The 16,371-nt window shown below is 42.1% G+C and overlaps 1 protein-coding gene across 8 annotated transcripts in view; it reads left to right on the top strand.

Annotated features, from left to right (window-relative positions):
• Nucleotides 1-1,526: 1,526 nt before the first annotated feature.
• MYO5A (myosin VA) overlaps nt 1,527-16,371 on the top strand; it is a 117,616-nt gene continuing 102,771 nt past the window's right edge. For 7 of the 8 annotated variants that reach the window (XM_068958124.1, XM_068958122.1, XM_068958119.1 and 4 more), the window contains exon 1: nt 1,589-1,748. In XM_068958124.1, coding sequence (XP_068814225.1) covers nt 1,722-1,748 — 27 coding nt within the window. In that variant the 5' untranslated portion in view covers nt 1,589-1,721. Of the gene's footprint in view, nt 1,749-16,371 lie in introns of all 8 variants that reach the window. The other variant, XM_068958123.1, reaches the window with a different exon arrangement.

The raw sequence follows: 16,371 nt of genomic DNA, 5'->3' as shown, positions 1-16,371 counted from the left end.
AGCCCAAATCGCTATTACTCCCACTTGTTCTTTTCTGTTGTAGATCAAAGGTGACTGGTAGCTTTGTAGTCTAGATCCCTGTTTTACCATAGTGGGCATACAAAGAGCAGCCGTGCAAACTTCTTGCCTTGACCTGGGCTCGAATTAGCAGGACTCTGTCCTTGGCTTCTCCTAGGACTGAGAGCAAGTGTCCCAGTTCTGTCAATGGCAGTGTGCCACCTAGACAGGGGGCAATGACAGTAATCTCAGCTGATAATCCTGGACATACTGGCAAAATATGGGAAGGAAGGTATTATTTTAATTTAGTTCTGATAAACCAGTTTCAACTTTCTGAACTCTCCCAGCAAAATCAACAATTTTTTAAACTTCTTTTCTGAACTTACTAACTTTAGCTTATTAGCCATGATCTTGTATCTGGAGCTAACATGAACAACTATCAGTAGGGCTCCATATTTTCATCTCAGTTATTTTTCATCTTTTTCATTTGTCTTTACTACCTTCTCTATCTCCTTTCTTTCGGATAGCACAGTAAAGTGCAGCTAGCGATTATAGCATTTATTGGGAGTTTATTCTGGGAGTCCAGGGAGCTTGCTTTTGTTTCTAGCTGTCAAGAGTTGATGTGTAATCTTGAGGCCATCTCTTTCATGGCTCTCTCTATCTGTAGAACAGATTTCTGTATTTCTTTGCTAGCGTTAGCTGCGCGTTTCTGTGGGGGTGCAGATACTATCTGCTGAATACAAAGCTGCTATTTAAACAGCTGAATTTCTCATGGAGATGCTGCTTGAAGACTCAAAGCGCTTTGATGCAGAGTATGGCAAAGATGCCTGTTTCGATCTTGTTTTGTACTCTGGACCGCTTGCAATGAACGATGGCCTGCGTTCCCAAGGCGAAAAAGTAAACTACTCCCGAGACGGTAGTGGCTTCCGTCCTGTTATCAGAGAAGTCTTGCCACAGTGCGCGCTGTAAGAAACTCCAGTTAACGAACGATTCATAAAGCAAATGAGCTCCCTTCTCACAACCCAACCCGAACATGGATTCTGCTTGTCGTTCTCTTGACGTGGAAGTTAAACTTTTCCAAGACGTGCATCTGTTTCCCTCGGGGAACTGGGCTTGGCTTACCTAAGGGGGCCCGTTCTCTTCCGTGTTTTCGTTAATGCCCTAGGTGATAAAGACGCACAATTCGTAGAAGTTACCAAGCTGCAAAAGGCTGGAAATACTTGGACATTTGGGATTATAATCAGTGAGAGAAAATACTGAAAGGGGAAAAGGCTGCGCTTTAAAAGGCAGACACGCGAGAGGAGAAGAACAGGCGCGGTGGCAGGAGGGCCGCCGCGGAGGGAGCGGGAGCGACCCCGGGGCCGCCGCCGCGCCAAGGGCGGCTCTCGCTCCGCCCGCCGCCGGCGCCCCCGCCGCGGGGCGAGAAACGCGCGGAGCGGCGCGAGCCGCCTTTCGGCCGGGGGCTCGCGCGTGACCCGCGCCGGGGGCTCCCGCCTCGCGCCCCCCCTCCCCCCCCCCCGCGGCTCTGCGGGGGCGCGGAGCCGAGCGGCACCGAGCGGGCCGCCCGCCGCCGCCGCCGCCTTCCCACAATGCACAGAGCGCGGCGGCGGCCCCGCAGCCCGCCAGGTAGCGACATGGCGCGCCGCGCCCGGGCCGCCGCCTGAGCATCCTCCACCTCCTCCTCCTCATCCTTCTCCTCCTCATCCTCCTCCGCCCGCAGCGCCATGGCGGCCTCCGAGCTGTACACGAAGGTAGGGCGGCGGCGGCGGCGGCGGCGGCGGCGGGCCGGGGCCGGGGCCGGGGCTGAGGGCGCGGCGGGAGCGGCCGGGGCCGGGGCCGGGGGCGGAGGCGGCGCGGCCCCCCGGCCCTCGCGGTGCCGCCCTGAGGCGGCCGCGCCCGCAGTGGCGAGGCGCCGCCGGGGGCAGCGGGCCGGGCCGGGCCGGACCCCGCGCTGGGCGCAGCGCGGTGCGGCGCCTCCTGTGCCCAGGGCCGCTCCGGCACCGCCGCTCGCCGGCGGCGGGACCCCGCTCCTGCCGGCCCGGCCCGGCCCGGCCCGGCCCCGGCTGACCCGACCCGCCGCTGCCGCCGCCAGCAGCAGCAAAACCCCGCGTTTACCCCTTCCCCAGCTTATGCAACGCACGCCTCCCGGGAGCGAGCCCTTCCGAAGGGTTTAGTCAGCTTCCTAGTTACGTGTCGCTATTTTTAATATGTTTGGATTGAAATAACGATTTCGTACGGTTCTGTGTCGTTCAGCCACGTCTTCCAAAAACGTCGTCAAATTCCTTTTAGAGAAGCAGCTGCTACAGCATATATGGTGGGGGCCTCGTGGCGTTAAACTAACCTTTCTGATGACACTGCACCTTTAGATCGCGTTCGTTCTTCTGGCAGGCGTTCGCACTCCCTCCAGCCAGCGGTGATGCGGGAGGTGCCTCTCTCGCAGTTTTTCAACAGACAATATTTTGATCTTTTTAGGTTTGCGTTTCAGTATCTCATCAGCTTGTACCCAGAAGCAGTTATTGCCCTACGCATCTTTCTGATGGGAAAACTTGCAAATTGAGAGCTGTTGAAATGATCGTTTCATGCATTAGCAATGCATCGTTTTCATTCCTCTGTCTAGTTATAGCGCAAAATATCTAAAGAAGAGTGGCTGACCATATGTTCTTCAGGGCAGAAGGGATCATTGGGGGGGTCACCCGACGCGAGCGCCATGGTACAGTGCAGAATTCCCCCAAACAAGTTTAAAAAGTCAAAGTCTGCTTTGCTGAAAGGCGTGTCATCTAGATCTTTGAACCGCTTGATGAAATACTCCTAAATTATCCCCAGTCGAGTTCTTTGTGTGAGGAGAGAAAGAGAAAGGAAACAGCCTGTTTGTTTTGGCATGAATAGTCCACCTTATTTGTGGAGTCCACCCCGTGAGCTATGGTAGCCGGCACCCTGCACATGCATCGGTACAAATCAGATTGGACAGTCCTTTCAGTAGGCTTCATTGGCCACATCTGAATAGTGTATTTGTGTAGACTGAATGTAAGGAAGTAAGATATGTGCCTGCATGCCCTAAAGAAAGCTAAATAAACTAGTGTATATGATGCATCTTTATGTTTTATATCTCACAGACAAGTATCTGTATTAACTGTAATTGCAAAAGGGGTGAAAATTAGCACTCTGGTCAAAAGCGCAATGATGGAGTAGAGTTGTTCGCAAGCACCCAATGGAGTTTGTCTATGCAAGGAGTTATTCTGGAAAGTTGATCTTGATTTACCTCTCTCTGTGGATGTTCTTGTTACGGAATTAAAATGTCCATATAAGAAGTTAATCCGAGATACTTATTTTTTGTTTTAAATTCAATCCCTGTCATAGCTGGAATTCACTTCCTTGGAAGGTTAAGTCCTTTAGTCAGAGACTACCCCAGGAATGTGGGTGTCCTGTTGTCTCGGCGCTACATTACAGTGGAAAGCTCAGGGCCGCCTTCCAGTTCCTGAAGAAGGCTTGCCTCTGGTACAGGCACCTGGATATGGAAGTCGCTGGGGGCAGAAAGAGAGACTGTCTTTGCATCCTTCCCCTCTTTGCCTGCTTGTCCCCAGGTAAAACCATCCTGCTATTCAATCAAGTTCAGTATCTCTTTTAGCGAGTAGCAACAACAGACCTCATCCTTGATCAAGTAACATAAATAATGGATTTAAGATTGGAGTGGGAAAGCTAAAAAAAAAAAAAACAAACAAAAAAGACCAAACAAAAAAGCAAAACAAGTGCAGGGTATAGTGCTCCAGTAGGGGACTTACTGCATGACTAAGATCATCGAGATTGCTTCTGTGCTTTACTCACACAACAGGCTATTCTTATCCTCTTTAAAACCATATGTAGGCACAGGAAAAGTGACTTTCACATCTTTTTTTATACTGGCAGGCACGTTCAGGATTGTCATTCAGGACAGCTCTTTAAAGTAGCAGAGCATCCAACTTAAAAGTGACACTTAACATATGGTACTGGCATGTATGTTTTGCTGGCGGGTAAGGAAGGGTATGAGTTTGTAGTGCAAACTGACTGGGCCAGTGCTTGTGTGGTCTGAAAATGAGTATCTGAAAGCTCACTTACCCCTCTTCCACTGTCAGTCCACGTTCCAGCTTGTCCAAGTTGCGCAGATAGCTGTGTTTGTATGAATTACTTTCTAAAAAAGTTGATAAAAATATATAAATAACTGGAGTGCCAGTGGTGCAGAGAAGTTATCAACATCTCTTTAAATATTGCCTGAGAAAGCATGAGACTTTGTTTTTGTTTCATTTTTTGTTTCAAACTGCTGTTTGCAGAAGTGGAGGTCTGTGCCTTATCCCTCAGTGCGTCCAGTTTTGTTAACATCCACTGTGAAGCCTTCAAACTTGGCTTCGCTGCATGCCAGAGTGAAAATAGTGCCCTCTGTCCCAACCACATATGCTAACTTGAAATAGTATACAGGAGCCATTATTTTCCCAAGCTAAATTATTTTTTATCAGAAGCGAGCTACGTATGTTTTCCCAGAAGTCATGCCGCTCTTATGAAAATCCTCTTCCTTTTATTTCATGTATATGTTTGTTTAAATTTGGTGACCGTATAGACAGCCTTATTGTTGTACACTGATGTTAGCTAATTGGAGGGATGGCTCTAGAACAGGAACATTCACAAGCTAATTGTGAACAACGGTCTTACGCTGTGCTGTGCTTTATATTCCTGCACCCATTGAGGTTTCGAATACAAATTCTGCTTGAAATTATTAGCTTTGCTTTTGAGGTGCAGCGGTTTAAACTGTTCTGTGGGTTGTATTGTATCATAGGCCTTCTTATCGAAAATATTTTGTGCTTGTGAGCTCCATTTTACTCGTCCAGATGGAAATCTATCAATGACAGATCAGTAGTCCTACTGTAAGATAATTATTGAAAGTTTTGGTTCTCTGAGTTTGAAAACAAATTTAGTAGAATGTGCATATGCCTTGTAAGTAATTGTAGCCCCACTACATGGCACGCATAAGTAATCGGTCGTCATTTCGATAATTGTTGGCCAGCGACAGACATTTACGTACTTGTGCTGACCCATAAAGATCAGTAAGGATGAGCTAGGCCATGCATCAACTTGTGCTAAGTGTAATCTGCTTTCCTCTGAATTTAAGGACGAATGAGAATGCTTTGCCTAGACCTAGAACACGCTTGACTTATCTTCACTGGCAGAACAGCTAAGTTTAGTGTCAGACTTCAAATCTGTGAATTTCAACTTTGTGGAAAAACAAGCCCCAGCAGAAATTCTCATTATCTGCATACAAAAATTAACAAAGCAGAGGAGCTATTGTGCATAAGCCTCCTCTTCATCCCTGTATTTCCTTAGTTTTATTTGTTTCTTCTGGAATTATGTTCTATGCTGTGTTTTCCCAGAGCTTTTTGCATCATCATCTCAGGATTTCTTCGAGAATTTTGTACAATTGTGTTCAATGTATTTATTTACTTTTATCTTTGCTGCTACTGTTTTTTTCCTCCCTTTCCAATATCTCTCATATTCGGGGCAGCTAGCTCCAACTAGGTTGCTCCTAGCTTAGGGCCTAGTCCAATTTCAGTTAAAGGGGATGGAAATACTCCTTTTGACTGTAAAAGGAAATACTGACCAGTTTTCATTGTAGAACACAGGCCTGCGTAAGCTGAACTCGGGAGCTGACCTTCAGTTCTGTCGCTCTCTCCTTGAAATGGGTCAGTTTGAGGGTTTCTAAGCATCCCGTTGGCTTGGGGAAGTGTCGGAGGGAACTGCATGGAAGAGAAGAACGCTGCCGCGTTTCCCAGCATCGCCAGAAGCCCCTTCCGGGTTCCTTGGGCCGCCGAAGGCGGGTGTTAACACGCGCGGTCTGCCGCTTCGCCGCGCGCCCAGGCCTTCAAAGTGCAGATGACCAAACGCAGACTCTAACCAGGGCGAACTTCTGGTCTCGTCATGGTACGTGGTGAGAGAAAGGTATCAAAAACTCAGCTGAGCATAATAGAGAAAGGATAACAGTATTTCAAAATTTCTGTGCTTATTAGGGTGTTTTTTTCAAGAAACGCCCTATCTCGTAGAATCTGTGTTGCTGCTTCAAACTACTGCATGGGATATATGAATTTTCTAAAAATAAAGCAGTAGCCAGTTGTCTCAGAGAACTGCTTTATTCTTCCAGATTGTACTGCCTAGTCCTGTAGTGATGGAAGTCATTAATTTCCATGTGCAAATTGTGTCGTGTGCTACATCGATCAGGAGGAGAGAGATGCAGTATCCCGCTTCATTCCCCAGTAGGGTCTGTGCAGCTCAGAACAGTGCAGCTGTCTTAGAAATTAGGCATACGCTCTCAAGCAATTACATCTGTAAATGACGGTGAACCTTTATAGTATGTTTTGTAACTGTATCTCTCTCTTGTCTTCTAAAAATCTAATGCAAAAGAAGAAGGGGATATTTTGGTTGCTTTTCTACTTTTGAGGCCTGCCATATGATTGGGATTGAAGTGACTGGAGTGTGTCTGTGAGTGACAACTCACAGTTATGTGCAGCAATTCTGTTGCTGTTGTCTTCAAGCTGAAGATGCTTGGTGTGTAATTACCCACCTGTCTAATGATACTTGGTTTAACCTAAGCTTGACATTTTATTATATTTTTGATTGAAAAAAAATCCTGTCGTTGGATGCCAACCACAGCAGCCTAAGAAACTGAAAAAACTCTTAGCTTTCTATTAGCAATTCTGTGAGATTTCAAGACTTTGTTATTCTTGTTAAGTGAAAATGTGACCTTGGGAAGCAACATTAATGACAGTTTGAATCTGAGGCCATTCTGCTCCACAGCTGTCCAGGCAATGCAGAGAGCTGAGCCGCTCATTTGAACCGGGAGCATGTTAGAGAAGGAAATGGTATCACCCTGGGCAGGGCGGCATGGCCTGAGAGGTAGCAAGCTTTTCATGAAAGCTTCTTGCAGTCCATAAATAGGATTTTGAAGGGTGTGTTGCGCAAGCCCAGTGAGAAACTGAAAGTATAGCATCACTGGGTACTGCTTTTTGGGGAGAGGAAAAATAGCTGTATACTCAAAATGATTTTTTTCTTTTTTTTTTTTTTTTTTTTGCTGCTGAATGCCAAATCTTCAAAGGTATATCAGTTTTATTGCATTTAAGAAATAGTTGTGAAGCTTCAATTTATGATAATTAGTCTTGTTTATCTGATTCTTTATGTATCACTTAAAACGTTTATCTTTCAATAGTATTAGTGAATTATGTGGGACACCCCACAAACCTTCATCAGAAATCCTTGTGGAATAATGATGTGTATTTACTGAACTGGCACAGGTTATTTTCTGTCTGTTTCTACTGCAGTGATTTTGTAATATGTGCCAGATGGCTTAGATAATAGGTTATTATTATTTTTTTTACATAAACAAATGATTAGATAAAGTCCTGTGAAGCTCCTGCTATGTCAGGAAATGTGTGCAATGACCGCTGATACCTTCCTTTCAGAGAGCTCCAGGTTGAGCTGGAAGGGATGAGGGGCAGCTCAAGCAGACTTGCCTGGCTCTTAGGGTCCTTTCGTGGGGCCTGGGAAAGTCTAATCCTTTCCACGTGTTCTAATAACAAAGTAATTTCTCTCTCTGTTTAATGAGACTCATCATTTCATCCCTGCAGGATTAAAGAAACCATTTTTAGTTTTGAGCAAGTCACAGATATGTCCAGTATCACAAGACCTGTTTCTGGATGATCTGTTTTTAATAGGATTAAAAAAAAAAAGCAAGAAGTGATAGTAAAGTTAAATGTAGATAGTGTTGTTTCTGCTGTGGGGCAAGTACAGTGCGCAGCTAACAAATACGCTGCTGTGTTGGTTAACGCTGTGTGATGGTGGCTGGATTCCTGACAAGTCAGGATACCACCTGCAGTAAGACTTAAGAAAAGCCAGCCATTTAATGTGTTTTAAAGGGATATTGTTTAGATGTCATTACTTGAAAATCCAAAATCTACACAAAAGTAATATTAAAAGAACTGTTTAAAGTCTTGCTTATATTCCTGGAGTCTTGGCACCTGAGTGTGTATGTGAGCGTACATGTGGGCATTGGGAGCGTCCTCAGGACCGCTGGCGAGCGGTGCAGCCCCCGGGGTTTGTCGGGAAGCTGCGGAGGCCCTTTGCTGTGCGGGTTGTCCCTTCGGGCTGGCTCCCGCTCCCAGTTGGCGATGGCTTGGGCCGTCCAGGCTGGGTGGAGGTGGTGGGCCCAGTTGTACTTCCAGCTGTCAAGCAGCAAGAGCTCCCCTGGGAAGAGCCAGCGGTTTGTTTTAAACCTCCCGATTCAAGTCAGTACTTTGTTGTGTATGTGCGAAGTTGGGGATGAGCAGAATCTGCACTCCCTCTTTACTTGGACTTTTTGTTTGTGTACTTGAAAGCGCAGAGGTTATCTCTGATCTCGTTTTGTGCTCGCTTGCAGGGGGACAGTGTTTACTACTGTGGCTATCTTGCTTGACTCTGATAGTAAGTGTTTGTACAGTTGGGCCCGGGGCCAAGAAACAAGACGCTTGGGCAAGACTGCTGTTTCTGCTGGTCTGTTAGATTAGAAACAAACTACTCTAACAAGTTAAGGTAGCAGCATGTATCTTTGTCTTCTGTGCTGCTGAAAAAGCAAGGAAGAATTGCATATTCTCACTTAATATCAAATGGTCCTTGTTGCAGAAAAGTTATTCTGGGAGTCAGAATAAACCCATGATTCTTGGAAATTGTCTTCATGTTTGTGGTTTTGACGTTTTGTCTTTTTGCTTAAGTTATTGTCATAGACCATAACCCCATTCATGATACACCATAACCAATGTATGTTTTTGCACTGGGGGATGATCCTCCTAAGAGTGTGATTGGTTTAAATTGGAATCCAAACTTCTGAATAAAAAGTAGAAATGCATTAGGCACAAAATTAAATCTGTTACTTAAAGGTAATGGAAAATACAGAGGGTGAATTCAAGCTGTGTTGGATTCAAAGGCTCTTTGTACAGTATTTTTTTTCCTTATGTTGGCTTTAATTTTGAGCTGCATCCAGGATGGAGTGTTGTATGATTGGGTTGCTAAGGCCTCGTTTACCAAGGCTGATAGCAACACTTTTAGTGACTTTAATGATAGAGCAGCAGCACATTCATGCCCATGCCAGGGCTGAGTTCTGTGTTACCCTTTGCAACGACCGCATCGTTTCCTCCTTATACTCGGTATTGTATGGCTTTACTTATCCCTGCTCCTGCAAAGATTTATCTTTATTCATTGTGAGTAATCCTATTGCTTAATTTTGTGCTTTGCTTTGAAATCAAGTATGTAAATCAGCAAGATTGGGGCTTTGGTATTCTATTTCCTTTTATTGCAGAGAAGTAATTTTGCTGTCATACACCTACCCAGAATGATTTTGTGCAAGAAAACAAGTGAAAACTTATCCTTGGGATGTTTCCTTGACAAAGTCTTTGTGTTAAGCTGTGCATATGCAGTGTTGCAGTTAGGGAGGACATGTCTACTTAAAATGCCATTTTAATATTTAGTAGCAAGAGCATGTTTTCAGGAGCGGCTTTCACTTTCCAGGTAGCCCACCATCTCAGTGAGATAAGGATTGAACTCATGCTCTTGTAGCCACAGCCCTCTTTCTCAGTTTGCTACAGGCAGCAGCCCGATGTGGAATGCTGTGCGAGATGGATAACCGGAACTACCCAACAGAGTGTGCAAATGCAAAAAGCACCGCGATTTTTGAGCTGATGATCTTGATGATTTTGGTATCTTACTGTTTCTAGCCATCTGGGTTATAACGCAATCCTTTTCTGCCAGAATACAACTTCTTTTCTGCCTGCTCTCACTTAATGGCAACATTTAGTAGTTTTATTTCTATGCAAATAAAATGTAAAGGAGGGATCAGGGCTGGCCAAAAGGGGAGGGGGGAGGGGAAGACCATAAGTCCTTGGTGTGATTACATCAGAATACTACCCTTCTTGCTGACTCCTGGGCACCAAGCAGCTATAAGATAAACACAGATAAATATCAGGCATTGCTAGTAAAGCCTAAAGATTTGTCTCCTACTGGATGTCTGTGGATTGCAGATATCAACCTACCTTTTAACGCGAGTATCTGCAAATTCTAATGCAAATTCTGAAGAAGATGAAAATGGATTATTTATGAAAGTGGGGATCTGTCGTGTTCTTTACACCATCTGCTTTCCTTAGTGACATGGATTTAACTTCTTCGGCCTGTTAGTCTGGGACAATAACGAGTATTGTCACAGATCTTTACTTGAATAATAATAGCATGGCAGTACTCAAGGCTGAAGTAAAGCTTCTTAAAGTGTTAAGAGAAAAGATACAAACCTAAGACCAAACAAGCAAAAGTCAATGAGAAGTCATTGTGCTGATGAAGGGTCTGAGGGAACAGTATCGAGATTGAACTGGAGGCCAGGCAGTAAGGATTGCTCCCACGGTCTGGTTAACATGCTGCGTGAGTCCAAGTAGACTGCTTCGTCTCTTGGTGTGTGCTTTTTCTATCTGTTCAGTGAGTGCAATGATAGATGTCTTGGGGATAAGTCTGAGACCTGATTAATGGTCATTAAAGCGCTTTCTACCTTTATGGGAAAATCTTACTGAAGTGTGTTGGAAACAGGGGAGCAGCTGCTCCTAATAAGGAAAGAGGCCTGCTATCATGCCCTGTTGCAAAGGGTGAGGGAGCTGCTGTGTACGAAGTTAGAGCTGTACGGACAGGGGAAAAAACCGAGCTTTGCTCAGCTGCGATGTGCATGCCAGATCTCAAACTTGAAGCGTGGCTGCGGTCCTACCTTCGAGTTTGTTACTTTCATGTTGTTTGAAAGTTGTGGGTTTTTTTCTGAGTATCTTGAAAGCTGTTGCGTTTCTTTCGGATTGCTTATCAAATCCTCCACTTTTGCCTTTTAATCAAGTATGGTTGTAGCTAAGGCTTTCAGGTTAATTCATACAGAGCAAAAACTGCTACAAATATTCAACAGGATAATTGGCTTGCTGAGTTTACTTAGTTCTGAGGAGACAGTGGAGGTGGTCGAGAGCAGACTCTTCCAAGCTACTTACACTTTGGTCTGATGAAAGTTTGGATTTTTAAAATTAAAGCAGCGTTGCTTTGAAGAGCTCTCATTCTGTCTTTGCAGTACCTAACACAGAAGCAAAATACGACTTGTGACTTGCCATGTAAAGTTTCATAAGAGCTATGAAGGTAGATGTGAACTGCATGTTTGTAGCATGCCAGTTCTAAATATAGAAAAACAGACCCTTGTTATTTGAGAGATTTTCATACCCATGTGGTCTTTTTTGTTGTTTTGTAAATGGGTATGACAAATCATTAATTCTTGCAGGAATTACTAACAGTGTCTTTGAATTCTTCTGTTTGATTATCACAAGACAACAGAATTTTGCAGTTACTTGGTGATTTACAGGAAAGCACTCTTACTCTTTGTAGAGCTAGAGAAGTAAACTGAAATATTGAGTCAGTTTAACAATGAGGGAATTCATTGCTCCAACATGGCCTGTCACACGTTACCCTCTGCAGGCTCCATGGGTTATTCATACATATCTTTAAAGCAGATGACCTCAGTTGTTTTGCTGAGGAAACCAGAGAGATATTCTCAAGTTGCCTTATGAGTTAGTGTACACAGATAGCAGAAATATGGAAATAATTTCCATGTAGATTAAGGTTATTTTGCCTGAAAAGCAAAGAGCGGCTGACTCTGGAAGTGCTGGAAATCTGTATTGCAGGAGATACGGGATGGAAGTAGATGGTTTAGACTGTGTATATGTTAAAGTAAGTAGTATATGTTTATTTTGTTGATTTTGTAGTTGAAGGCTTTCGAGTCAAATATATAATAGATCCAGTTTTGTCAGTTTATTAATACAAGTTTAAAGTAGGTGTGCTTTTGGCTTATGATCCGGAGGTAGATAAACAAGATTGTTTCAAACATACCAGAGAATAACTTCATTGTTTGGGACATTGTTTCATTTAGAAATTTTTATTTGAGAAGAAGCATTTGCATAATGTGATATCAGGGTGCACTTTTTCATTATGATAACATGTATTGGGAACACAAAGGCACTACAAAATTTTTGCAAACGGTACATAACGCTTGTAGAGAAAAGAACTCGAGTAGTTTTACTAAAGTTAAATATGGCCTAGAAACTAGCATGAACGGTTTTAATTTTACTCCTGTCTCCAACGCAGATGCATTTTTCCATAATTTCTCATGATAACCAAGGTTTGAATTTTACTAATGAAATAGGCTGGAGTTAAGGAGCACTGATCCTGAATGCCGTGATACTCTCTTAGCCAACACAGCATTGCTGCACCCAGCAGCTTGCACAAGCGTTTCTCCCTTTGGGACTTTAGGAGTGCAGGGGGTTCAGTAGCTAACATCACAGGCGGAGAAACAAAGTGCTTCTCTTCTAAGGTTACTTGGTTTTTCTCAGCGTATATGCTCTGGCCACTAAGCTTAGTTCTGCTTTTACAGCTTCCCCCTGAACACTTGTGGAGGACCTGTGGGAGATGCAACTCTGCCTGCTGGTTTTAAGTTAAAGCTTCACAGCTTGTTCACACAGTTGCTGCTTTCCTTGCGTATAGACTCTTTGTTAATTGCTCATGAAAAAACCATGAGACTAAATGTAGCTTCGTCAGATGTGCTTTACTTAGGTTGTTATAATATTCCAGTAAGGCATCTGGTGTAGGCTCGCCCGTAATGACAGCGTTATGTTCTGGATCAGCTGAGTAAAACTGGCTTCCCCAGGTAAATCAGACTAAGTCAGTAAAAGCTCAGTTTCAGTGATAGAATTATCTACACCTGGTGCTTCTGAATCATTATAACAAAAATGATTATTTTCACACTTAATGCAGTGATTTGCAGACAGTAATTTTGGATTTGTGTAAGATCAATCAGGTATTTTACCTTCAATGTGACTTTTCTCTGAGCTAGGAGTAAGTAAAACCAAAAGGAGGCTATTAGGACTTGATCCCAACTTTATAAAAAGATATTCAGGAAAAATACAGCCTTATCTCCTTATCCACGTTTATACCAAACATCTTTGCTTTTATTTTTAACTTTTTTAAATTAAGTTTTAACAGATAATTCAACAATTGTCCCTACTTCAGATGTTTCACAGATGAACATAATTTAGCCTTGTATCACCCCTGTGAAATAGGTGATCAGTTATGGCTCCACAGCTTTTCCTCAATAACTTCTTGTTTCAGCCTCTAAAGCTGTAGCACAGCATGGTTCAGTACATCTGTCTAATCAATACAGCCCTTTATTTTCTCTTCCTGTCTTAGTGCATGCTAGATATGCCAAATAATCTCATCACAGCAATGCAGATGGCTCTCTCCTAAAGCAGTCACACTGATACAGAAGAAGAGACTTCCTCTTTCGGTTGCTGTGAACCTAAGATGAACAACCAGCTGCATTCAACGCTACTGAGCCACTTCTTCCCCCAAGTAAAACTTGGGTCACTCTGCATGTTGCAAGAAACAGTTCAGTTATCCTGTCTGTTATAGGTGAAGTTTTTAGAAACTTTTGGAAAAATAAGTTAAAAGGCTTCTTCTGTAAGAACTGTAAGGGATTTGAGAACTTGAGAAAATGTGTGAAATGAACATGAAAAAAATACATTAAAAAAAAAGGGTCTTCACTGAATTTATACCAGTTATCCAGAAATAATACTTATTTTAACATCTATTTAAACACAAAGTCTATTATGACTTGTATTTTAGTCTTGTCAATAAGTATCGACTTATTCTCCTTTCAATTCAGAGTATTTTTGTAATATACCCACAACATTCACTGTAAACACACAAGTGTGAAATCATGCATCCTTTTCCTAAACTTTCTTAAAAGTAGCGTGTCTCATTAGCTTAATATGCAGGGAATGGCGGTAGTTTTTCGTTTGCTCTTAAATCTCTTGTGGCCACGATTTTATATGTCTTGTAACATGTTTTCAGGTTGGATGGCTTAGAAAGTATTTTAAGGCAAACTTGTAATTAACTTCTTTTGAAATCACCAGCATATAATTCTGTGTTTTGATGGTATGGACTGAAATACTGTACCTCTTTATGGGGATATGAGCCAAAACTAAATTTTCCATACATCATAAATCAGAATAGTTTTCTGTTGCTTAGTCTGGGGTAGACGTCACACTTCTACTCAGCTTTTCACTAATCTTATTGTGCTTGTTCAGAACGTTAATTATGTGTTTGTGTCTCAAGTGGTGACCAAAACATTTGTGGTCTTGATCAAGCTGTAATTACCATCTTTTGTGAAGACCTTTCTGAATCACGTTCATTTCTTTGACAGGTCTAGAAATCATTATTACTGCAAACACAAGATTTTCTTAAACATTGCTTTTTTTAATGCTCAATTTACTTTACTATGTGCTTATTACTTGAGGAATAGTCTGAATTAACACTGCAGCATTAACATAGAAGTACTGGTGTTTAACTGGGTTATTGTTCTGTAGGTTTTCTGAAGGTTAGTGGCTGAATGAGGAATCTGTTGGACACGTGGAATACTTAGGTAACCAAAGAAGGAGCAGAGAGGATGCATTGATAATTTGTTTATCTTCTGTACATAGACTTATTGTGGCTGCTGGGAAAGGGAGCTGTGTGCATTTAAGTCATAGGGAATGCTGTGGCTGCAATTTTTTTATTATTATTATTTTTTATTATTATTTTTTTTTGGAACATGCTAGTCAGACCAGTGTCCATGCTAGTCTTTGTGTGACACTTTGGGAAATATGTTTTATTTTAATGTAATTGATAATACTACTTTAAGCCCTGTGAAAAACGTCATGTGGTCAAATTCATTATATACCAAAGGAATATTGCGTGCGACTTCCCTTAGATATATAATGGTGTTTTTCAACTATAAATGCTGCTAGAATCACAAGTTGCATAATAAAAATAATAAATAGCACATAATAAAGGATTTTAACAGTGGGAGCTGACTGAAAATGACTGCTTTTGGAGAATGGTATAAAATTAAGTGTGAAAGAGGATCTGTGGGGAAGAAAAAAGCAGGAGCTGGCAGATGGCTGTTATTGCATGTAGCAGCTTAGCGGGTTATTTGAATGGGCAAACTTTTTATAGTTAAAATATTATATGATTTAATACTGACTGACTACAAGCCAAATCTAACTCTTTCTATATGATGTTTTTTAAAAAGGAGGTCAGGTACAATCAATATAAAATATAGAGAATTATGTTTTCAAAGAGGATTTACAATATTAAAACACTTTTATGATTTTTAACTTCTTATGAAATGATTTTCATCAAATTCATATGAAAAACAACCTGGAAGTTTAACTCTTCTTTGATTAGATTTGACAGTTTAAAATAAAACAGTAGGTTTTCTGGCTTAGATGTCACACCCAAGGTGTAGCTTTCCAGGGTGATAACTTTTTCTGAATTTCAGTAGGAAGGTTGCTAATAATTTCAGTATTTTAAGAAACAAAAAAACTTTTACATTTCTGTTTTCTAACCAAACTTACATGGATTAGTAGCATGGGTATGTATCCTGTGGTTGGGTTTTGCGTAATTTCTTTAAAATAAGGTGAAGTTTGATGTACACGTAAGTCAATGGACAAAATTGGCTTTATCCCAACAACAAAAAATAGCTATGAATCGTACTGTAGTAATTCTTTATAGGATGCTGATAGTTCACCCACATTTTGATTGTACCTCGTACCAAAGACAGGTTTGGCACGCAACATACACATTGTTTTTGTTGTCACAAGTGGCCAGGCCCTAAATACAAAGAATACTTTGTAAAAATGTTTAGAAAAGATATTATTTTTATGTCCTTAGGATTCAAATTTAATGGATGTTTATACAGTAGATATAATATGCAAATGCAATATAATTTTTTTTTAAAGTGGGTTGTGATTCAAGTAGTTTCCTGGTGAGTAGTTAAGGGTACAGCATCTCATGTGCTTATTAACTTTGAGTGCTGCAGACGCTTTGACCCAAATCTGCAAAAAAACAAAAAAACAAAAAAACAAAAAAACCCCAAAACTAAAACAAAAAAAAAACCCCAATAGCATGCAAGCACATAGTAGATGCTGCCTACTTAATATCTTATGCAGTAGTTCAGTGCCAAAGTCAGCACCATGACTGAAGAAAGTGTTTCCAACTCCCTTTTGCCGGTTGCCTGTTCCTGTAGCAGCGTTAGCATTTAAGGAGCTCTGCAGTGCAGCTGATGAAGGAAGCGGAGTGACTGACAAGTAAAAAGTTTCCCGCGCTTAAGATATTTCTGAATTTCGCCTCACACTTCCTCTGTAAAACATTTTTTCTGTGAAATTAATGACCTCTTACGGGCTCTACAACCTCAGTCTTGCCATAAATAACACCTTGTTTCTGTGTTATTTT

This window comes from Struthio camelus, chromosome 12, assembly GCF_040807025.1.
Source record: "Struthio camelus isolate bStrCam1 chromosome 12, bStrCam1.hap1, whole genome shotgun sequence".
NCBI lineage: Eukaryota > Metazoa > Chordata > Aves > Struthioniformes > Struthionidae > Struthio > Struthio camelus.
This window is presented reverse-complemented; position numbering and strand designations above follow the sequence as displayed.